Source organism: Chanos chanos, chromosome 5, assembly GCF_902362185.1.
Source record: "Chanos chanos chromosome 5, fChaCha1.1, whole genome shotgun sequence".
NCBI lineage: Eukaryota > Metazoa > Chordata > Actinopteri > Gonorynchiformes > Chanidae > Chanos > Chanos chanos.
The window spans coordinates 19,361,160-19,386,483 of record NC_044499.1 but is presented as its reverse complement, the minus strand read 5'-3'; the positions used below and the strand labels follow the sequence as shown (position 1 = coordinate 19,386,483).

Sequence of the window (25,324 nt, the reverse complement as noted above, 5' to 3'; positions counted from 1 at the left end):
ATCACCCTTTACTGTTTGCATATTGTGACGCTGTACACGTACACATGCAAATCTTGCCAATAAAGGAAAACACAGACTTAATTTTTCTTCCCTTATTAATCTTCACAGTCCTCCATGTATGGAGTAACAGTAGTGTAAATCTCCATTATATTTCCTGTGATTAATCATTGTATGTCACAGCACATTAGGACTGGAATATAGGCCTAGTCAAAGACTAAATATTTATTATATTATCCGCAACGTCGATTGTCATTCAGATGGTAATCCTAAAATGCCAAAGTGTCGTTAAACCTTTCAGTCTGAATACACTCCATTCCCAAAGGAAACGGTTTATTTCAGAATAAACAGATTAGCAGCGGGAGTTTCCTTTTTATTGTTTTCTTTCTTGCATGTTTTTAATCAGCTTCATTTTGTAACTGCTTCTTTATATTTCACATATGCGCTTCCATTTTATCTTCGGCAAAGCCCTTTCAGCTGCCAAGTTTTGTATGCAAGGCGCTATGCAAATAAATTTTATTGTTATTATTTTCTTTTCTCCAAGGTCTTATCACTCAAATAGATACAAAGCTGGCGACTCCATCTTCAGGTATCTAATGAGCAGGGAGGTTAGCTGGGTATTTACAGAGAGTGTTATCTGAGCTAAACAGGTGCTCGCCACCGTTAGACATTTGGCAGAGCCACGTCGGTTTGGTCAAACGAGTCCATCCTTACAAAGGGAGCTTCAATCAGACATGGTAAAAAATAAAAGGCTTCACACAAGTTTTGAATTCTAAGAGAAGACACGCTGTATTTATGCTGGAGAAGGTGGCTCAGTGCATTTATGTTAACGTAACTGGTAAGTAAGAAAAACATCTGTTGGGTTTTGCTAATTGACAGGGGCTACTGCAATCATTCATTAAAAACAGCCATCGATGGGTAATTGAATAGCTCATCTGAATTTGTCCGGTTGTGGAGCTCCTTCCTGAGAGCGGAACTCTGAGCTTTTAATTAAACTACGACGCAACTAAAGAACAGCTATATTTGTGTTGTTTTAAACAGGGCACCAGCATTTATTTGGCTTTGGCTTAAGGCTATATAAAAAGGAGACCTGTAACTCACCATTATATTCCAGTCAGTTTGAGAGTGATGCCTCTGTGAACTAACAATGTCCATTTTGAGAATCACTGAACACAATTCTGTTTTAATAATAGCCTACTGAAGGAAAGAGTGGGTCTGTATTTTGTCAGAATCCATGTGATGCACTGCCGATCAAGAAAGGAGGACAGGAAATGGGGGTGGGAGGGGGTTTACAATGCCACAATGAAGGCTTATTTAATGCTCTGTTCTACAAGAAAGTTCCAGAACCCTTCAATACACATTGGTTGGGCCTACATGTTCCAAAAAGACAAAAAAAAGAAGGAAATCCAGCCCCAAATATGCACTCCTCAATCTTTCTTTGATTTCACTTTCCCCTGATAAGACCACCCTTAAGTTATTAGAACGAAATTACCCCTGGCCATTTAGCATGTCAAAAGAACTAATGTCACAATTTTCTTTGATGGTAACCAAAGATAGCGTCCTGTCATTCTCTCCTCCAGCTCAAAAACATTTCCAGATGAAGCGAGACTCTTGGCTGAAGTTAGTGCTCAGCTGTCCTGCATCACTGCTCAAGCCCTGCTGATGAAGTCTGCTTGTTCTGCATAAGACTACAGAAGAAGTCTTAAGAAAGCAACACAGCTTAATTAGCCTTGGTGTCTGGCTTGCCAATTCATATGAAACCAAGCGTTTCGCTAAGCTGAATAAATGACACGCTGGCTCCTCGTCTAACGCTGTCTATGACTGGATATTGTATAAGCCATCTTCACATCCTCATCTGCCAACAAAGGATCAGAGCAGACATCACCTGGAGAGAATTCTATGTATGCTTCATTCACACTCCACTGAAGACTCATGCTGGGAAGCTAACATGATTTGACCATGCATAAAACAGACAGGACAGGAGGCAGGGCGGAGAATAGGTGTCAAGTCTGAATATTACAAAGTCTAATGAAAAACCTCAATCGGTATACACGAGAAGAGCATACAACTTGTCAAACGTGTTCCCTTTTTTTTTTATTATTATTATTATTGCTCTTTTTTCTAAATTCCACATATTCATTTTCGGAAAACGAAATACTTTAGTCGGGTGGCCATATTTTCATGGCAAATTCTATCTGTGAGTTTACTGCTTCGTGAAATAGCTATTTGTTCAAGCAATCAACCTGGTGTATGAATACAAAAAGAAAAAAAAAACAAAAAACAGCAGATAACGGGAACAACCAACAGGATCTATCTAAATTTCTCTCAGTCTGACACCTGCCCTACACTGCAATGCCGAGATTTAATACATGATGTCAGATCCCATGGTCACCTCCAATGTCATCGCACCTGCCATCTTTTATTAGATACAAACTGATTTCCTTTCAGTGAGAAAGGACTAAATGAACGGTTGCTTAATTTGAACAAGATTTCAAATACTGACAAGTCCCAGACAAAAAAAAAAGACACAACTGTTCCACTCCTTCAAGTGGGACACCTGAGAAGTTCAATCAGAGAGAACTGTGTCAAGAATTCCTCTTGCATTAACAATGAGCAAATAAGTGTGACTCACTCTACAGGGTGAGGAAACAGCTTAACCACAGTAACTTCTTAACTTCACAAGTGCTTGCAAATTCATTAAAGTGTTTCTAATAAGTGGACAATGAGGAGTTCTACAGTCTGCAGTTTAGCAAAATGGCTTAAAGTTCACGAGGACAGAGGGTGGAGGAGGGTGGTTCGTAGCATCCCATCGGTGGAGCGCGACACTTATTGTTCTAGGACATCCAATGGCGGGGCTTGTTACTAGACGGCAGATTAAGTGAAGAATAAGCATCAAAGTACGCTTAACTGGACATCCTTATGAAGAGTTTAACCTGGTCATTCTAATAATATGTTCCTCCCATATCCATATTTTTCTTGAAAAGAAACAATTGAAATATTTTGCACTTATATTCATCCTTTCGCATGTGAGTGGTTATGGCGATATTAGATCTGAAAACGTTTCTAATATCTTGCGTTTTGCGTAAAATGATACTTACACGTGCAGTCGTGCAACATTTTCTAAATACTGTTGGCTTACTGAATTCTTTAATTTTACAGGAACTACACGAGAACGTGCTATTAATATCAAGATTTTCATATCTCCTGAGAGCGCTGTTTTATCAAATGACGTTAGGGTAATTTCTCAAGACTGCTTTCGGTAAAGTGAAACCTGGCAAAAATACCCTGCAAAGTCGGATTATTTGCTACTCAAAGCAGGAATGGAGAAACGCTTTGTAATAGACTACCCTGTCTTTTAAATTGTACATTTTCTTTTACACTTACATTTTAACATTCCATGATGAGTTTTACATTTGTAAATCGAGAATTGTTTTGACAGCGTCACAATGTCAATTTTAGAATCGCACGTGTCAACAACTTCCTGAAAATTACTTGAGCTAGTGCGCGTGGCGACTGTGAACTTTAAATTGACACGTGTTTCGCAGGGAACCAGCAATTCAGTAACTCCAGAGAAAGGCAACTTATTTTGTGACCAATATTGCATATATTAACCCCACTGGCATCGTAAAACCTCTTGAGGCTGCAACGTCCAGCTTACCGAGTATAACACCATAGCAATGCAAAATCCGAGTGGGGGCCTCGTTCTATTTTGCATAGGAAAATAAAAGAAGTGTATTATTAAAGTGATTAGTTAGCCTACCTATACTTTTAAAGGGTTTAATATTTTAATATGTTGTTTACACTTCCAGCATGTATGTTTACACGAAGTAAACAGTCCATTTCGCTTTAATTAGCCCAATGTAAATATTTAACTTACCTTTATTTGTCTAGGGAAACCATTTCACCAAACAAAAAATAAAAAACACAACAACAACAACAACAAAAAACATGTTCCCAGATTTTCATTTAGCGGGCCTTTCTGGTAACACCACATCCGCGGATTGGAACGATATGCAAACCGGTTTCGGGCACATTAACACAGCTTCCATGAATCCCGTTACTAAGTTTCTCTGGCAGTGATGAACGAATGACTAGTAACTACTCTGCCCCACTGTTTAACACTTATGCAACAAGACTTCCTTTGGAGCAACCATGAATCACATCTAAACTGAAATTACATTCGACGAACGACTGTCCAAACAGCTCTCCCTTAGTTTGGTATACTTCAGCTAGCCGAGTAGCCACCTAAACTGAACAAAACAAACATGCTCCTAGCTTAAGAGCTTTCGTTAGCCCACCTGCTAGTCACCGCATTTACGGGATGCGCAAAAGAAGCAAACGGGCACAGCTTGGTCGCACCCAATTTCATTATGCAGCAAAAACACAAAAACTTGCTTTCAGTACGAACGTTGGTAACCATATTAGCGCAATTGATAGTTTACCAAGCCTGTGTAGCTCACCCACTCTCTCAAGTTAGCTAGAAGACAGTTGCCAGCCGCTTTTGCTAGCATATATAGCTGAAGATGATCCAAACTCACTTTAACTAAATTTGGGGCACCAGAACCTGTGGTGCCACTACATTAGCAGACTGTCAAGTCAACTGTGCAGTTCTATACGCCAGGCGATACATATAATTATCAGAATTGTTCACCAAATGCAAGAAACCAATAGAAAGTAGACTTGGTAACAATTTTCTGATTAAAAGGCCCGGCTAACTGTTGTAACTCGTTAACTAGCTAGCTGACATGCTAGGTAACGCAGCTAGCAAAGCTGGCTAAGCGGACCTGCAAAGAGAGCAAGACCGAGAGGTTGCACGCTAGCTAACCCAAGCTGACAGGCAATTGTTCAGCGCAACAACTTTCCCTATGCCTTCACATGTACTGTGGCTAAACAGTTGATCAACTTCGTTTGCATTTCAACCCTTTCTAAAGTCACAAGTACAGACAAGCTCACATTTCATGTAGCCGATGCAACAATTTATTGTAAAAAAATGGTTTATGAAGACCGAGAATTACACTTACCTCACTTCCGCAAATCGTTTGCTGCACATTCGGCAGCCGCCATGTTTTCTATCCACTAGCTCGCTGTCCTGTGTGTGTATGGGGTATGCAGCCGAATCCCACAATCCCGTCGCGTTAGGCAGACTATACTGTACATTTCTCCCTCTGCCAAAACTGCAGCCGTAGTAACCTTCACATGGCCCTATCAAATTGCGAGTTAATCGCTGTTAAAATAATGATGCAGCCTACACCTCCAGGTAAATTGGCTGATATTTGTGAAACAAGCAATGAATGAAATTCACTTGGGTCTAAGTATCTCAACTTACACTAGTGAAATTGAGCACTGATATTTAAGTAGCAGTAAAAACAAAAATAGAAAAGGTTATGCTTTTATAATAAATGTCATGCATTTTGAAAACCTGACGTTATGTAAAGTTAAATTTCAGTATTAACTTTGGTATTAACATTAACACTTGAGCGTCTGGAGAAACTATCTTACAATTTGTTTTAAGATGTATTTAAACCATGCAACCAATAGCAATTTTTTGTGACACACCATCATAACTGCAGTAAATTAGAAAAGACAAATTATGAGAACTCTGTTCAGTCTGAAAATTCCAGAAAGACTGAAAAGCAACCATAGATTCACCTCAACAACAAAAAGGTTTAATTAAATGATTCATTACCTGTACACAGAGAGGAAAAAAAATCACACCTGATTTAAGCCCCTTTTTTTTTTTTTTTACATTTTTTCTTTAGAATTTAGGCTATATGTACTTGCAGTTCTGCAAGCCAGTTGTTCTCCGGGGGAAAAAATACAACAATATTTTGATATTACCAAAAAGCCAGATTTTGACCAAAATTTCCTCAACCCTTCCTCTTCAGAGTGTAGATGCAGTATTAATTTTTTTAAAACAACAAAAAATCATCTGAACAAAAATATCACTAAGTCTTTCTACCTATTAAATAATGCTTCAGCTTGAAATAGATGATGAAATATGATTTAATATTCATATGTATTTTGTACATATATTTCAGACAAGACAGTCATAGATGTGTGTATGTGTGTACTTTGTTCCCTACGCATCTGCACTTTCATGCAATCCGTTGTGAGACCTGTGGAACAAAAAGTGTTAAGATTTCAGTAGCTTTGCCTGTGCAATGTGCCTACATCTTTCTGCAAAGCATGCATTCAGATCAGTTTGGGCGTGCCAAATATTTTCTACAAAACAAAACAAACAAAAAAAAAGTCTATAAACATTATAGTAAATCACACCCTTTCTGGGATAAATAACATGTAAGCATAGGAACTCGGCGTACTTTAAGTACTGATACATTCAGATACAAATCAGACATCAGTGTTTGAGCATGCAGCCTTTGAGTCTACAGTACAGTGCAATAAACAAATGGTCTTTCCTGAGGCTACTTAGTTAGCACTTAGCATCATTTCATATCCTTTCACAATATTTTTGTTTGTTTGTTTGTTGGTCTTTGAGAAAAGTCAAAAAATGTACAGCTCTTCAAACCATTCACTAAGACACATATTTTTTTTCTCTTGTACGGGAAGAGTACCTGGACAATATCTACATCAAGATGCATTGCGATTCTTCATCACATCAGTACACAAATACACAGGTTGACATCTGCTCTATTTTGGTCATGAAAGAAAGAATAACATTGCAATCAGTGAAATCCTCAGCTGCACACAAAAATCAAATGTTGAAGGTTTTTGACATCCTGACAGAAGTCTAGTCATGGTCAACAGTGCCCATAGGATGATTATATACAAGTATGACGCATCTTTGATGACATGTTTATTCTGGTGTATGCTGTAAGGAATTGACGGATGGAGAGATGTGACATGTGAAGAGGGATGGGGCTGGCGTTTGAGGAAGGGTGTGGTCAGTTGAGGTCAAGTCCTTTGTTTGAATGCTTTGAAATAAAAAGTCAAGTGCAAAGTAAAAAGTGTTTCTTTTGTTTTTCTCTCTTCTTTTTTCCAGGATGGGAGTCAGGTCAGGCCAGCTACACTGAACGCGTCTCCACCTCGATCTTCTCCTCTGCCTGGGAAGCCTCTGGCTCCTGATGACCGACGCTGGGCCGAATGGTCACCATGGGTCCTCCGCCGTGAATAGAGTACAGGAAGTTCCACGTCTCCTCTGAGATCTGCCCCGAGTCTGCTCCTGGTGAGAGAGGTGGGGAACTATTAAAACCTTGGACAATGGCCTCCTCATTTCAGCTTAAAAGTAGGTTTTTTGACTCAGTCCTCAGAGACCATTGTTATACAGGTCTTTTGTTCAGTCATACACAACAACGTCTGATTTAACTACCTATGCCAGTTGGTGAGTACCCTGATGTGTGGGCTAATCTGCGGCATTGAGTGGGCACCTTCTTTTGCCTCATTTAAGAGTATGCACAGTGTTCCGTCACACGGCCCTGAAAACGTTAGGCATTACCTGGTTTGAGCGAAATGTGCCCATTCTTGTTCACCGCAATCTTCGAGTTATCGATTGGTCCTGGTGGCTCTTCAGTTGGGACAAAAAAAACAAAAAAAAACAAGACAAAGTCAGGTTTTCATGACAATCAACATATAACAGTAGCCTAAGGTTTTTAGAGTATTTTCTGTAGCACTTTAGGTGTAATCATGGTCACGTCAAAGTATACAGTACTGTATATCTCCACCTTTTCTCTGAGTCAGAAGAAACTTGGAATATGGGTACTGTTTACACCCACTACAATGACTAAGTTCGCAAACATATATACTAAAACCTTAACACAAAACCTCTAAAATAAATGTGCACTGATGTAAGGTTCATTCTGTACCATGTTATGACATTTAGTTTTGAAATAATGTACTGTTCAGGATGGAAATAATGGGGACAACCTAGTAACTTACCATTGTCCTTGCCTTTGACAAATCCCTCCCACTCCCGGAACCACTGCATACTAATACAGTATATGACAGATGGAGACTCCTCCTCCTGAAACGCCTTATTCAGCTAGAGAGAGAAAGAGAGCCAAGGAGGAATTGAGGTGGTAATGTATGAGAAAGAAAGACACACAGAGACCTCTTGCTGGGCACAAAAGATTTACTGGCCCTCATAAAGAACCTTTCCCTACCCCCCCCCAGCTTTAAAAATAAAGGGATCAATCGAGTGAACAAAGAGAGAAACAGGGAGAGTGAGAGGAAAAAACAGAAGAGGATCCATCTCCTCTGTTCTCCTTGCTTCGTTCCCCTCTTTAGCATTAGCTGAGCTGGAACTGAGTAACTAAACTGAAGTACATCTGCTCTAATGAATTAGTGATTCTCCCTCGTTTTGAGGGCTCAGAATTTTCATCTGTCTCTGCGAAAGCAATGGTAGAAAAAAATAGAAATCCCAGACATACGCCACAGACCTGCTCTTAAAATAGACCAACTGTCCGTATCAAGAGGAAAGGAGAAGACTTAACATGCCCTAAAACAACAACTCTTAAACAGCACGTCTTATCTTACTGCAAATATCTTCACATTCCGTCCCATTTCTCTCTCTTCGATTCTATTATTAAATTGTAATCTTTCCGGCGTGTCTGAGAATATGGGTCAGTGGAGGGCATACCCGCACGAACATATCCAGCTCGTTCTTGCGTCTCTTCTCCAGTTTCTCGATCTCCGTCTGACAGGTGTGGCAGACGTAGAGATGGTTCACGGCTGGGCCACCCCCGTACCTATCACCAGCGAGAGGAGAGCAAGCATTCAGCACAAAGTCAGCCAGTCCCGTAAAGGTCAAACCCCATCAGACACAAAGTGGGCAGGGAAAAAGAAAAAGAAAAGCAAAAGAAAAAACATTACTCGCCTGCTGTACAGATGGTCCCATACAGTCTGAGGAAGCATCACAACCAGGTCATTGATGTAAGAGGCCTTGTGGGGAGGAACACCTTTAAGTGGAACAGACAGACACAGACCTCAGGTCACACTTAAGCATTGTTGTTGTTGTATCTGAGAAACTCCATCAATTCTAAAATTCTCCACCTATAAGAGATTTGAGAAGCAAGAATGGCCTCTCACCCTGAAGTAAGTGTAACCTGTAACTAGGTCTCTTATTTCTTTTTAATCTCTATAAAAACCCTTTTTCTAACCTTCACTAAGAAAGTGAGTCAGTGAATAAATCACATCAAACGGAGGCAGACGTCTTTGAAACATACTCCTTAGGGATTCCCATTTGTTCTTTTACACTTCAAGAAGCTACACTGCCATGGTTCAGTGAAGGGGAAAAAAAAAAAAAAACATGAAAGAGAAAACATGGGGAACTACACCAAACAGGCAACAGGAAGTGGTTGGTTCCCCGTTCTTTGACCCTTACCCCCATGGGCACACAGGAAGTCGTTATTGGAGATTGGCCCAGGCTCAGCAAAGGTCCTGAACTTGTTGAACCACTGGCGGGAAACGTAGAACTGTAGTAGGCTTGGCTCCATCATATTGAGCAGTCCTGACACCCTTCGCCTCTCCTTCTGCGCGTCCTCATTACTCTTCCTGTTCAACATGTCAGGGTTATTATTTTAATGACATCACACACGCGCACACACACACACACACACACACACACACACACACACGCTTCCCTCTCCCATTTTACTTCACTCCCCAAGGCTATCTGATTCACTCTACATGGCCTCCAGATAATTCATTTCAAGTTTTGCCCTGCGCTCAGTTCACATGAAGAACAGGAACAGAAACCAATAAAATGGACTAACAGACTCTTCAAAACACATTTTTACAAAGATGAATGAAATAATTCCCTAGAGAACCATCTGAAGTTTGAATGAACTATGGCTACTATTTAAATGTTTTTCAGTGATAACAGGATTTGTTATAAACAGGTGTTAGCTCCTCATCTACAGTTATTCTGTCGAGCATTCTAATTTGTTTGTTTCTGGTTATTTATAATTGTTTCTGTTTGTTTGTATTTGTCTTACTTGTAGAAAAGCACATAGGCCTCAGCGTTCTGAACACAGGACTCAGACACCTCTGTTACACTTTGGTCGTCAAATTCGTACCAGAGTTGGTTTTGGTCGTTTCGACAGTAGGCAATGTAGTGGCCACCTGAGAGAGTAAGGAAAAAAAATCATATCCTGATTCTCATCCAAGAAAAATAATATTAAAACTGATAAAAGAACTCCTATCCATAGTTTACGCAGAATCACTTCAAATATAATTCACATCTCCAGCTAAAAAGCATAAACCCTCTGTTTTAACCTATGCAGGAGAATGCTGATTATTATTGCTGCTGGAACAGTTGTGCATGTCAAAGCCCGCCCACTGATTTTCACTCACTGCTAGCGGTGCCATGGTGACAGATGACTGACAGCAGGTCATAACTGGTGGTTTGTGCAGAGCTGTCCTTGGCCAGGAATGGCTGCAGGTCCAAGCCCTCCAGAGGGAAGGAGACATGGGTGCTGATTTTGGTGGAGAACATCAGCTCATGTCTAAAGCGCTTCAGGTGAATGCACAGGATCTGCAGAGGAGACGTGAGAAGAAACACTGGTGTGAAATAGGGGAAAGGGGCCGATAACTGTGTTTTCTACACAGCTGCAAGTTTGTTATGGAAAGCCAAAATCAGAAACAGCTTTGCAAATCTGAACATGTTTTCATTACAAATTTGAAAAACATGAGTTTCTCATTAAACAGTCTAATCTGGGACTACTTAGTGTCCACAAACGGATCAGATTATCATCTCAATATTAGAGCAAATAATCTGTATACGCTGAGAGATAATAAATGCTTTTATCAGATGAGATATGACAAAAACATAATCGTCTAGGTCTTTCTATGTTATTTTGTGTGAATACATAAATAATAGTTTATAGCATGTCAGACACAAACCTCTGGGAGACTCTGCATTTTACAGAACTTGACTCCGTTCCGTAGCCTAAAGCATGATGAAGACACACACTGTGTTACTGTATTGTGGTTATAAAGATCAACTCAGCAATGGCTGATTTACACATTACTAGAACCTGAGAAAGAAAAAAAAAAAAAAACAGATACTCACTTCTTGCATTTTTCACAGCTATACATGTTATCTCCTGTGAGAGAATTTTTTCAAAAACAAAAACAAAAAAAACCCTTATTCATATGCATTCATGGTCTCAACACTCTTCCAGTCAAAATATCCATCTTTACAGCAAAATGACCAGAACCAGAACCCATCTTACTGACCTTTCAGTTCATCTCTGGCAAAGAACGCAGCCAGGCAGTCTTGTAATGTGACCACAGGGCCCCAGAACCAGCTGACGAAGGAAGGAACAGGGCGGGAGAAATATTAAAGTGGTGCTACACTAAAGTTTCTGTCCATTATACCGAGCCTGTTTTCAGCTACCAGCCAGCCAAACTCTCCCAGTCAGCCACAATGAAGATGAGGGAACAGTCTGGCACAAAGCCACCACCAGATGGGTCATCTCCCTCCCTCCAGTCTCCTTATGTCTGCCCATACTGAACCACTCTTTTCCAAATGAAAATGTAATGAAACGCTGTCAGTACAATTAATTATATGAAAAGAACGTCCTTTAGCTGCTGTTATCAAAAACTCATACTGACTTTAGCTTCAGTTCAGTTAAAGTGAAGAACAGGGAATTTTGAAGAATCTAAGAAAACAGGGGTAGAATGAATGAGCCTGTCCTACAAGCGCACAATTTTCATCTTACTACTTCTTTCTAAAATACTGTTTTTGTTTACCCCGATCTAAAATGTTGTCCAATTCATTTGCATTTGATAAGCTTGCTGTATCAGTTATAGAAGTCCGCCATCACGCCATAGGAACTTGACTGTTTGACTCCCTGCTCACACTCCTCATACTCAAACACAAACCATGGCCTAAGGCAGCGTGTGTGGTAAGATAAAGCTCTCACCTTTTGATGTACTCCATGACAAAGGCAATCCAGCCTTGAGGAGCGTAGGCTTCCCCACAGGAGCCTGCCTTAACAAGGGCCGTCTGATGGGAGGAGGAATGCAGCTTGGCCAGGTCCTCTTTCCCAGGGATGGGCAGAGAAATATCCTGGAAGTTCTCCAGTGTCACTGACACCTTAGAGGAGGCAGAAGGAAAAAGAGCTTGTTTAAGGGCTTAACAATGATGTTGAAGGGCCCTGGGATCGTGGACCGTGAAATTCTACCAAGTGGGCAATGACGGAGGAAATTGGAGGAGCATTGTTTACTATGCAGCACATTTTTGTTAATTCAGCTCTAATACAGTCTTATCAGACTAATGATTTGTTAAAGAGTGGGAAATTTGAAATAGTCATCTCGAAATTTGATCGAAAAACAATTTCTCTCTGACATTATCAGAAATGACGCATTGCTCGGTGATGAACTGTTTTTAGTGTCAAACCTCAACGGTTCTGCACCACGCCTTACAGTGAATGAGTGTCCCATTTACTGTTCAGCATTACTGCAGCCTAGCTATGGAGTGCATCTTCATCTTCTCTCTCTCTCTCTCTCTCTCTCTCTCTTTAATGTCCTCAGAGCCTCAGTAGGCAGAGGGTGTGTGAGGTGAGCTGCAGAAGCAGGTGAACAGCCTGTGGGACACTCACCCGATCACAGGTCAGACACTGCACTGAGCTCACGATGGTGCCGTCAAAAACGTCGGAGATCACGCTGCGGTACCTCCTCTGCCGTTTGGTCTTTGGTGGGGCAAATGACGATACTATCGGAGACAGACAGACTGATTAATAAACACAAACGCAACATGCTATGGACCTCCAGTTTTCAATTAAACAGGTATTTGCATTTTTTCATGGTAATCAAGTTCATATTGCTGGAGCACTGAATAACCGGAACAACAAACTGTGACATGATCATATGACGGATTTCATACTATTCTGAGAAATAAATATAATCACAAATATTAGAGAAGTTTAGCTTATGCGTAAGCTCCTTATATTTGTTTTGGACAGTTCATTGTAGGAAATTTTACAGAGTGTGAGATTGGAACCAACACTCTGAACCAACACTCTTTGATACCTGAATACAGTTTTAATGCTTTAATGTACACAGTGTAGGAGTAAGTACCTTTCTTATGAGCTGCGCCCAGGTTAGGCCACACAGAGACAGATTTGGGAGGACTGCTGGACATTTTGTGGATGACCCCATCGTTGGCACTGGGACTCTGCGGACGGGTGCTGCTGCTGACCGTTGCATCTGGACAAGAATCTGGAAACAGGGAGGGTGACTGAGATCCACTGACTACAGAAGGCCTAGCATGACCACCCATTTCAATACATCTCTGTCTCTTATGAGCAAGAGATGATGAAGTGAGACCAAAGGTTGGTTAAATTCGTACTAAGCCTGAGAAATTCTCAAGAACATCAAGTTGAAGAAGCCTGGCAATGTTAACAACCCTGTCCCTGAAGTTTGTCCTGCAATGCTAAAGGTTTCAGTGAGAGCTTGTTAATGGTTAAGAGTAAATACTCAGCCATAGACCAACACAACAACTTCTAACCTCAAATGTCTCGCCAATCGCTGCCTGTCAGCCCTTTAAGGCAAACATTTCGAGTTTCTTGGGATCTTTTTTCTGCTTTGTGGCAATGAGCGAGTGAGTGAGAGAGTAAGTGAAGCGGTAAGCGACATTATTTACCTGTCCCTCTGCCCTGCACCTGAACTTTAATGGCCCCCTGGCTGCTGATGATGGGAGTGGGCTCATTGGCCGTGTCCACATCCTTGTCCAGGTCGCCATGGGAACCGGCACGATACAGGTTGTTGATGAGATTCTTCTCTTTCTGCCACTCGCGGTTAGCTTGCGCCTCGTCTGGGATCAGCATCTCCGCCTCGTTCGGCTCGTCCATGCCCCGCCCTGAACCCAGGGCCTCGTTCTCTGCCCGCTCGCTGCTGCCGCATGACTCGCACGACTGGAAGTCATCTGATTGGCTGCGGCTGTCGTCATCCAGGCTGTCGTCAACGGCGATGGCGTTGGTCTGGTCCTCAGGCTCCACCACAGGCTCCTTGAGTTCCTCGTGTAATTGGTCCATCAGACAGCGCAAGAACTCCTGAGAGTCCTGTGGAGAAACAGGGAGAGAGGGAGAGAGAGAGAGAGAGAGAGAGAGAGAGAGAGAGAGATGTTTACGTACAGACAGAGAGCTCACAGACACAACAGTAAGTGCTGCATTAACAGTTACGACTGAAGAAGCACAAAAAAAATATGAATACGCTATTATAGTAGACCTGAATACGAACCTGTCATAGCAAAACATGAACCAGATCCATGACACCTTCATAAACTTAATACAGAACCCACAGCATTTGCCAAAACACTTGAAAACAACAGTAAGTCCCTCAAAAGGGAAGAGCACTCCTCTCTAAAGAAAAACCTTGATTGGTTCTGGTTTCACTTCTCTCTCTCAGAATTCCTTCCTCTTTCTGTCCATGAATGTGACTCTGTGAATTAGATTAGCACTCTTGCTCTCTACAGAACTGCACTCTCCTCTAGATGGCCTGGGATATTCCATTCACTGAAAACCCTCAGTCTGGAAATGGCCTCAATTTTCCCCAAGGCGTGACGAATGAATGTGCTGTGGTCTCTTGTAATGAATAAACACTGAAAGCGACCCTAAATCATGCCCTGGCACACATTAAACAGCCAAGAAAGACTCTGCAGCTCCTCATTACCGGAGAGAAAGAAGGATGGATGGACAGCCTCTACTACGACAGAACGTGTGAAAGGAATGTGTATCCCAAAGACTCAGACAGAAAACTTTAGTTAGCTCAAATTAGTTGTAATAGGAGTGAACCAGTGTGTGTGTGTGTGAGTGTGTGTGTGTGACAGGAGAAAAATGGCACACACAGTTCCCTTGTAATGCTGAGTGCACTGAGTTTTAATTAATGAAGCCGTAAGACTGCGGAAGAAAGAGAGGGAGAAATTCTGAGTCAGACAGAGAGAGAGAGAGAGAGAGAAAAAGAAAAAGACAGAGAGAAATAGAGCAAGAGAACTCAGTGCACCAGCTCCATAGAGTGTAAAATGGCAGTGCTTGTTGTAGGCAGTTTGAGAGAATTAGGCATGGCTGTTTGAAGTGGAAAAGCCCAGAGAGAATCCATTACGTGCCATTCAAACCAGAATCAGTCAAAACTAAACAAGAACAGAGTAGGATCACACTAACCATGATACTTCTCACTTTCCTAACAACAAAGGAATGATGCAACACTTTGACAATGCAAAAAAAAATCAGGATCCAGACAGTATGTAATGAATGAGGTGGTGGGGGGGAAGCCTTGAACTAAACAGAAAAAGAGAGAGAAAGAAAAAAACCTACACCTACTATAATATAGTGCCTACCTGTTGGGAGTAGCCCCGAAACATGGGGTTAATAGTCTTTATTCCCTGGAACAGATTGGTGGGCACAACATAGGATGGCCTATGGACATATAAACAGATTAATTATCAACACTAATGTACACAGAAGGTTTGTTTACCACGTACAAAAAGTAGGCTGGATAAGGACTAAAACAAGGTTCTAGGGGCTCATTTAAGAGTTTCTCGTGACCTTACCTAAAAAGACACAAGAACCCAGTGAGACGGGATGGGGAGATAATAAGAGAATGGAAAAAGAGAGGTGGAGAGATACAGACCTGTTCTTATGCCAGAGCTCTGAGACCAGCTTCTGGTAGCTCTTACACAGCGCTGGCTTCTTGTCTGTCCTGACCAGACCACCACACTCCAGGAAGAACTGAGTCAGAGGAGGACTAGAGACAGGGGGAGAGAGAGAGAGAGAGAAAGAATGCACCATAAGTCAATACAGGCCAATAAATAAACACTATCAAAATAGAGTGGGACAGTGTAAAGAGATAATAGTGAATGTATTTTGGGAACATATTCCAAACGTGTGAAGGATGTACAAAGACAAACAAAACATTTTTTCCACCAAAAAAATAAAAACCCAAAACAGATTAACTCAATTACAGCAAACATACACACAAATAGACACACTCCAAACATGGCATTTGCATCAGTCCACAAAATGATGATCTGTGGAGTCTAGTGAAAACAGGAATCCAGCAAAAACAGCTTGCCATACACGTACAGTCAGCCTGTATCTAAATAACGACAGCACTAAATATCCAACATACGATCCCACGTGTTAAGCATTTTTGTGACTGCAAATTTTGACATAATTCCACTAAAATCTATTTCATTGTTCAGTTTATAAACCTTTTAGCAGAGGTTCAATATGAGAGGCACTGTGGTGTGTAATTACCACACATAAAGCATGAGTGCTGATGAGCACTGATAAAATACATTAGCCTAAAGCACCGTGTACTGCCCCTTGGGATTTTTACTGAAACATGTTTTAGGCTGATTGTTATAAATGACCCATTGCTGGAGATGAAATCAAAATGTCAAAGGAAAAAAAAAAAACCTGAAGTTCCATCAACAAGGACAGGGAAAGCAAAACAAAAAGAGAAGCTAAAAACAGAACGAAATGAAAAAGGCAGTATGAGGGAAAGAAAGAGAAAAGTCAAGAAAAGAAAGAAAGTTGAAAAAAGAAAGAAAGAAAGAAATGATCAAACAAACAAAATAAAAAAAAAATGAAGGTTTAGATGAGAGAGGTCTTGCGTGTGATGCAGAAATCTCCTGACTGGTGCAGTGCAGTGGTCCTCACTGCCTGACCCTCTGTTAAAACAGCAGGCCGTGGACTCCTGCTCATTTCTCACAGCCACGGAGCCGTGGAAAAACTGCCAGCTCTATGAAACCCTACCTACACCAATCTGAGTGACACAAAGCGCCGCTGTAAAAGGCACTGTTAAAAACAGGCACCGCTCTGGGCCAGTGCGATGGGCCACTAAATACACTGAATGAGTGAGAGAGTGAGGGAGTTCTCACCAGTTGGAGAGAGCCTGTAACGCAGCGTTCATGTAACACGTGTTCCCAATGTTCTTCAGCCCAGTAAGACCTGAAAGTAGAACACACAGAACACCACATCAGTCCGCTAAATATCACATCCGCCCTCAAAATTTCACATCAGTCCGCTAAATATCACATCAGTCCACAAAACTTCACGCCAGTCCGCTAAATATCACATCAGTCCGCTAAATATCACATCAGTCCTCAAAATATCACATCAGCCCGCTAAATATCACATCAGTCCGCTAAATATCACATCAGTCCTCAAAATATCACATCAGTCCTCAAAATATCACATCAGTCTGCTAAATATCACATCAGTCTGCTAAATATCACATCAGTCCGCTAAATATCACATCAGTCCGCTAAATATCACATCAGTCCACTAGATATCACATCAGTCTGCTAAATATCACATCAGTCCGCTAAATATCACATCAGTCCGCTAAATATCACATCAGTCCTCAAAATATCACATCAGTCCGCTAATATCACATCAGTCCGCTAAATATCACATCAGCATTTGTTCATCAATGATTCTGGCCTGTTAATGTTAGAATAGCAGAAACAAATGATGTAAAAAAAAACGCAGAATAAAGAAATATTCACACTGAAGTGACAAATAAGAATATATACATACACACCAAAGCAAACGGTATCAGCATGCAGCACTGGTACATTTCTGTATGGTGGTTTTTCCACTACCACGTGGAACCAAAACCAGGCTCAAGAGGTGTAACTAAAGCACTCATTGCAGAAATTACACAACCTATGTTTCATTCATCACATTGGAACAGTGGGTGGCCTAGTGACCAAGTGTATCTTTCATGCAATTCCATATTCACACGCTTAAACAAATCAGATTGTTCTAGCAGTTAGCTTGTGATCTCTGTCATCAAACCAAGTATTTGCAAATGCTGTCTTGTAGAACAGCCTTACTGGCAGCCTGACCACAAATATTTAAACCAATCATTGTTGACATCAGCATCACTGAGGGTGGTCACAGTGAGATGGGTCCAAGTATCGAGCAGGACCAGAACAGGACAAAAACTTCACAGTTGGCTTCCGGACTCTCTGAAGCGAAATGAGCCGAAATTAAGCCAGAAACAGGCACTTTTGGTTCCAAATGGAAGTCGAAAAATAACCATGTCTACACACTCTCATATCCACACATTCCTGATGATATTACTCAAATGTCCAAAAAGTGTCGTTCAAAAAACATTCCTGATGGTACAGTTATTAAAAAAAAAAAAACGCTGATTCTGATCTCAGTGACTCTCTAAATATCTTTTATGGTGTAGCGTCTTTGCCTCTCATTCCCAATGCAAAGCTCCAGTCATCAATAACCACACAGGGAATAGCAGAGCTGTACCTCTGGTGTTCATCTCATTCTCTTCCTCCATTTCCATGTCCAGGTCATCGAAGGCTCCGGTCAGCGGTACCCTAAGAGAGGTCGGGCTGCCAGGAACCCGAGTGTCCTATACATGGAAGGGTAAAACCACAAATAGCACCAGGACACTGCTTATACAACTAATGGACAATACACTTACACAAAATAAACTTCTATGCATGGTAGAACTTTCTGGAATGGACTATCCTTTCTAAAAAAAAGAAAAAAAAGAAAAAAGAGGTGGTTGTGGCCAGGGAGGGTTTGTGGAGCGACTGAACAGCAGCAGGGTGACATAGGTGGGTTGAAGTTTGGTTCGGCTGGGTGTCTGGTGGAGCTCTGACCTGGGTGGGAGACTGGAGGTGAGAGAGTGGCTTGGTACAGGGCAGAGGGGAACCTGGTCCCAGCTTCCTCTCCAGGAAAACCTCTTTGGCACAGGCATAGCACCAAACCCGTAGCGTGGTCAGATTCACTGTCAGGTTGTGCCGTGTGTCCTGTGGGAACAACATGGAGTTGTTATTAAACGCAATCTACATTCATATTACTACACATACATTTGCATTCAGGACCTAAGGTACTAGTCTTCAGCATGTATAGCAACTGGTAACAAAAGTGGCTGAGGCACAGATATTAACGATTTTGGACGTATAAATAACCTCGGCATGAATAAATAACGTTCTTAAAAAAATCTCATGTGACATTCTTTCACATTCCCAAGACAATCTTATTCGACTCGTTGACTTGCTTATTTGACACTGGGGAAGAATAAATGAACGTAAGAGGACAATAAAACCATACAAAAACACATTTACCTTCAATTTGTCCTTCATACCAGTGCCAAAAAGCAAAATGAACTGCATAGGCATATTTAACAAATAGTGATTCAGACAGTATATGTTGTTGTCTGCTCAGAGGCAGGAATCAATGCAAAGACGCTCTCATTTGCCAAATGCCAAAACCGCAGCATTACATTCACTGTGACAAACAACTCTACAAAGCCACAGTTTGTAAATGTGGAGGAATCATTATGTGTGGAACAGAAGAACAACTCATAAAAACTTATTTGGAAAAAAAAAAAAGGATGTCTGCAAAACCAGTCTGACAAGAATTTACTGGGGGGGGGGGGGGTTAATCAGTTTTCTTGACTGCACTGCCAACTTTTTCTAACACTGGCATCCAAATTCAGAATGTTTATGTTTGCGGAGCAGCCAGGCAGTAATCTGGGCAGTCTGGTTGGTATAAGAGTAAGATGAATATCTTGGCTCTGTTGGTGCAGGTGGGCTAGGAGGCAGGCAGGTTGGGTGGAGAGAGAGAGAGAGAGAGAAAGAGAGAAAGAGAGAGAGAGAGAGAGAGAGAGAGAGAGGGAGAGAGAGAGGGAGGGGAGTGTTTAAATCCGCAGTTGAACACAGACGGCCGTGCTGTCATGCGGCAGCTGTAGCCTCACAGAGTGCTGTATTATTCATATGGTCCATATTGGCTTTCACAGCGACTCAGCCTGCTAAAGACTCAACCGTGCTACGCAGCCATCAGGGGCCACGTGCAACATTTATGAGGCTGCACCAATAACTGTGCCCCGACCCAAATCAGACACCGTGACCATTTTATCAAGTCCTTCTTCTTGCACTGGAAACATCAAAACCACTGAAAGTTTCGTGCAAGGACATAAAAAAAATGACCTGATATTATTAGTATTTAGACCTACATGTTAAAAATAACAAGTATCCAATGTCAGTTGCGACTTAACAAAATTTAGGGTGGAATATTCTGGTTAAGGTTTTAATCCTTGTTTCTACTGTGGAGAAGGTTTCATCTTGAGGTCTGTTTCTCAGTATAAGAAAAAGACTCTCTATTCATGAGGCACTTCAATCTCTACGGGCTTCTCTTTGATCTGCTCCGTTTGTCAAGCATGTGCTCATGCCACTCAGAGGCAGAAACCATGGCGACTCCCGGGGGAATATTTCGCCATCTCGCCAACTTGAACGGGTCTCTCAATCTCTGAAACGCAACGCAAGGGCACGGCGCACTTAACACGGTCCTCTCTGGCCACGGCACGCGTGTGTGCGCAGACACTAACGCGGGGCGTGTGTGGGTTAGCGTCGCCATAGTAATCTCCAGAGACGTCCTCACCGTGTCTGTCCGTGCTAATGCAATTCCCCGTCGAGGCCGGGGGATCATGAAAAACTCACTTCATTGTTCGTTAAAGCCATCTACCTTGTCCATTCTACTCCGACAGTCACAGAAGGGCAAAGGCTACAAGAGTCTCCTCAAGGAACAGACGCTTGGTTTTTCTTTCATTATTGTCTGTCTGGCTGCCCTTGCTCTGACTCACAAACTCAGAGTTTTGTTGCTCCCAAAGACTGTGGATTAATAATGGATGAATCAATAGACACATTCTAGTGAAACACTTAGCCACTGCTTATTGGAGCAGAAGGAGAGGTATTATAAGATAAAAGCAGAACATGTGAGAATGAAAATTAAAAAAATGCTCCCCGCGTCTCATCGGCGATGTCTGTAGGCAATTAAAATCAAATGGCATCCAACTGAAAACCATCAGCCTTGACTGTGGTGTACAGTTTCACTGCATCAGCAGCCTCTGACAGACAGACATAGATTTCCCCTGCAAAGCACTATTCGTCTCCAAAAAAAACAACCCACACTTTTCACCAAATCACACACTGACCAGTCAATTTATGTGTTATTTATGAATTTACACCATTTCTGGCACCAGTGTTGTAAAAAACGTGTTCAAACACAAAGCAGCATTCCATCTCCCCTTGTGTGTGATTTTGACAGTAAAGATACAGTGTTTTCACTGTGTGGCGCGACACAGTGGGTGTGGTGAGGGTCACTGACCTGAGAGTGGACGGTGCTGTGGTCAGCATGAGACTCTCCACAGCCAACATATGCACAGCCGTTCTATAGACGGGGGGGGGGGGGGGCACATTATTAAACAGTCATTGCACAGAAAGAAAGAAAAAACAATATATATATATTTTTTTTAAAACAGGTACATTATTTCAGAAAAAAAATGCACTTTGTTGTCACAAAAATACACCAATGTCACAATTATATTAGAATTTTTCCTCAACCCACAGAAGAAAAATACAAAAAAATGCACAAACACAATTCGTTCCTCAGTAAAACACCGGGAGACAAATTGATAAAGGCTTGATAAAAGAATGGCACAAATTACAGCCAATGACACACTGTAGCATATACTGTAAAATGGGCTGACAAAACTATCTGCATGCATCAAAGGTGTTTCATGCACAAAAAAAATACCACAAGTGCTATGACCATAATGCCAGTGGTGTGATGACAGAATGGTGAAAAGTAAGTTTGGTCAACTCACCTCCAGACAGGCCCACAGGTTTGGTCCGCCAACCTTACAGTCCTGGCATTGCCCCTGAAAACACATACCTACATTTACTGTATCTGTCTCAGGGATGTTCTGTACTCAACAAAATCTTACACTAAAAAGGCTCGTGTTGAATGAATTTCAGTACTTAGAGCAAGTTGCTGCCAAACGGATTTTTTTTTTTCCCCACTAACATTCTCTTATACCCTTTATTACTGTTCTCTTATTCCAAACAAGAGGTGGTTTTATGAGTCTTGCTGAGGTAGCCAGAAAAAGTTCCACATTTTTAGACTTGAAACTAAACAGAATGCTCTTTACTTCATAACTTGGTGATTACGTAAGCTAAAATATCTCATTTAAAGCATGGTGTACCACTGAAAAGAAGAACAGAACATATTTCTGGGCATCATAATTAATCAGTGTAACTTATTTACAACACTATAGGCACCTTATTTCAGTGATATCTTAAGTACATAACAGAAAAAATAGGAAGTATGATTGGACAAGCAAACAACTCACATGAGATTTCTGGATTAGTTCCTCCTTAGTAATCTCGCCCACACACTCCAAGTGCGGGCAGTCACTGTTCGAACCAACAGGCATCAGTCTGTCACTGAGAGAGAGAGAAACAGAGGGAGAGAGAGAGAACGAGCAAGAGTGTGTGAGAGAGAGAGAGAGAGAGAGAGAAAGAAGACTGTTTTATAGGCCATTTGACTGATGGGTAATGTGAAGATTTGAAACATTTTATTAAAGAGACCATATAATCATGTTTTCCCTGGTCAATAAATGTCACAACAGTGCTTTCAGTATTCTTCTGGGGTTTTTCTCCCTCTTCATATAAAGTCGTGTGGTTCAACATTCCCCTTTTCCAAAAACCTTGACAGACACGCACTAAACCAACATCACGTCTCATTAGGTTAAAGGAAACACGACACTCGTGCTTACAAACGAGTCCAACACAGACGGCCGACGGATACACACGCTTTACAACTGACGGCTTTAAGAAACCTGTTGAGTTATCCTGGCTCTTTTATGCACCGGATCCCACTGTTTCAGATACATTACAGGAGAGGTAAACAATAGTCTGGCGTTATCCTTATACATATTTCACGTGGTCTGGAGCATTAAATTGCTATGCGCCCTAATGCAGATGAGGGAAAGCATGTATCATGTATCAGGAGTCTATAGTACAAAGGTGAAACATCACTGGAGTGATGAATGAGAGGAAGGGAGGGGTGCACCATTTAAACAGCTTTAAGCATTGTAGTAGTCATCAGTCAGAGCGCAGGGTTGGATGACGGCAGTGTCATCACTACAGTTGCCCCGCCTCTTCCACGTGAGTCAGGCAGCGACAGCTACACTGAATCAAGGTTCACACAGAGCAGAGATAAGAACAGCACGTCAGAAAAAACGTTAGGCATTTCCTTGTGCTGTGAGGTAGATGTATGATAACTCCACAACTCCACAGTAACCAAAACAAGACTAAAACATAACAATAATAACGATAATAATAATCACAGTAATAAAATAGGTTGTTCTTAAATCTTGTAGTATGGAGAACTGCCTCTTTACCTGATAGCCGTCATACTTAATATGGAGAAAAATGTAGGCTACAACTATAACATAAATTTTAAAAGGCTGCTGCCTTAAGGGGTTTGAAAAGTGAATCAAGGGTCCTCTGCATTTTGGGAAAATAAATACAAGTTTCTAAACTCAGCATAACTTTCCAACCTAGATTAATCAAACGTTTCTCAATAGCAGCTCTCAGCTATCAGTTCAGCTAAGGGCACACAGGGGAGAGGCTGAACCTCCTGCTCCTTTATGTAAAAACAAATACACACGCACATGCACTCACGCACGCACACATGCACACAGAAGGTACACAGGTTCATTTCTGCTCATGATAAAGACACACCTTGTTGCTTCACCTAGCACAATACTAGCACTGGCCACTAATGTTTTGACTAGATTCTCCATTTTTGTGATGACTTCAATGTACTACAATGGCTTAACACTCATACCCCGCAGCTACTGGAAACAGCTTTGGAATGGTGGAGCTACGAAAGTGTATCCATTTAAATATCTTAAACACACACACACACACACACAGCTGTAAAATATTTCAAATAAAATCGATTAATGTGTTTCAGTTCAAGGAAAAGCACTACGAATCATGTGGTCTCCAGGACTGTGCAGTTATTACATCATCTGATGGACGAGGGTCCTGAGACTTCAGCTTTAAAACGTAGATTAGCCTACATCGGTTAGATAAGATCACCTCAGGGCACAACACAAAGTTACTCATTATTATCTTAACAATGCTGATAACTCTCCATCTCTGAGAGGATGTGCTGTCCGACATTATTTCTTCAATACAAGTTACATCATAGGAGGTGGCAAGAAAAACAGTGCCTTAAAGATAAATAAAACATGGCCAAAGCACGTGTAAGGAGAGAACAGGGTATATTAAGCATGCGCTTTCCCTTTAAACATTAACCTGTCGTGCCTGCAATTCTGGTGACTGGCTTTGAAATGCTACTCAAATACTCACATACATACAGCTCAATATGACAACACCAGGTATGACTGGTATATCCATCTTATGAGTCAGAAGGCCATCTTTTACGGAAAATCATTCCAAAAATCTACCACTAATACAGTGTGCAATGTCACTCGGAATACAGTAACTTTATAAGTCCATTAACGAAACTTCCAGAAGTAGGAGCTGGGCACTTCAATTATCACTCATGTATGGTAAGGAATAAAATAACAGCATTACGTTATGTGGTGCAGAGATCGTTTCATTTGGAGGAAACATCAGACAGTCGGCTGAGAACATACACATATATACTTTCATTTTAGTTTGTATGACCACAGTCTATAAACCAATACACAAGAGTACACGTGCTGCATTACCAGAGACATTAAAGGGACATAACATATAGAGGGTCATGTGGAAATCGACTGTTTGCTATTTAACATGGTTATGATGTTATTAGCGCAGTGGTTCACCAATACATTGCGACTCTGGGCGAGTGAGGTAGCTAGCAAGCTAACTATACCTTGTCAAAACATTCACTTCTTTGATATCCCGACAAATTGTCCCTGCTCTGCGGTTATCCTATCATCATCCCTAAACGACGTCTCGACAAATTTGATTATCCGGCTTGCTATCTTCGAAAACACAAACTAAGCATCACATTCCACCCAATTTGCCTAAGGGAAGCCGTCTGATGCCGACACCAGCTAGCAGTGAGTGTGCATTTGACAGTTGTGGGCCACAGTGAAATGGCTCGCTAACTGGTTAGCTAGCAACCGCTGAGTACAGCAGCGAAGCGTAGCCCGTGAAAGGTCTTGCGGACGTTTAGACCATCTTTCCGTATCATAAGTGACAGAGCAACAGAAAACTACACCAATTCGAAGCGGTGGTGAGACCATTTAAGTCTTCCCAAAGCCCCGAACATAACCTTTTAAATGAGCTAATGTGGCAGACTTACCTCTTGGGAAAACCACTACGGTGATGATGTAGATGAAGCCTATCAGTTTTGATGTGCTTTAGAAAATAATCGTCTGTGCGTCTCCTATGAATCTGACAACGAGCTACATATTTAAAAAATACATGAAGGTCTTCTGGATATACCGATATACGTTGGTCTCCGCTAAGCACAACTTCCAGGTTGGTCCACAAAAGCTACGCACTAAAATGACACTTTGAAAAAGC

General features: G+C 41.5%; 1 protein-coding gene across 1 annotated transcript; it reads right to left on the bottom strand.

Moving 5' to 3' along the window:
• Positions 1–7,019: 7,019 nt before the first annotated feature.
• usp33 (ubiquitin specific peptidase 33) lies at positions 7,020–25,260 on the bottom strand. Its single transcript, XM_030773970.1, has 24 exons — positions 25,101–25,260; positions 22,123–22,216; positions 21,598–21,651; positions 21,099–21,161; positions 18,590–18,739; positions 18,231–18,336; positions 16,838–16,907; positions 15,586–15,699; positions 15,293–15,371; positions 13,601–14,018; positions 13,036–13,176; positions 12,558–12,670; positions 11,880–12,052; positions 11,191–11,261; positions 11,024–11,057; positions 10,855–10,900; positions 10,306–10,486; positions 9,948–10,074; positions 9,335–9,504; positions 8,828–8,909; positions 8,591–8,699; positions 7,891–7,993; positions 7,451–7,519; positions 7,020–7,177 (listed from the first exon to the last, which is right to left on the bottom strand). The coding sequence occupies exons 2-24, from the start codon at positions 22,204–22,206 to the stop codon at positions 7,020–7,022; spliced, it is 2,715 nt and encodes a 904-aa protein (XP_030629830.1). The 5' UTR covers positions 22,207–22,216; positions 25,101–25,260.
• Positions 25,261–25,324: the final 64 nt, after the last annotated feature.

Coding starts and splice junctions, on each gene's coding strand:
- usp33 (XM_030773970.1), bottom strand. CDS start 22,206: ATGCCTGTTGGTTCGAACAGTGACTGCCCGCACTTGGAGTGTGTGGGC. Junction 10,075..10,305: donor TCACCATGGCACCGCTAGCA/GTGAGTGAAAAT, acceptor TTACTCTCTCAG/GTGGCCACTACATTGCCTAC. Junction 7,520..7,890: donor TGTCAAAGGCAAGGACAATG/GTAAGTTACTAG, acceptor TCCCAACTGAAG/AGCCACCAGGACCAATCGAT.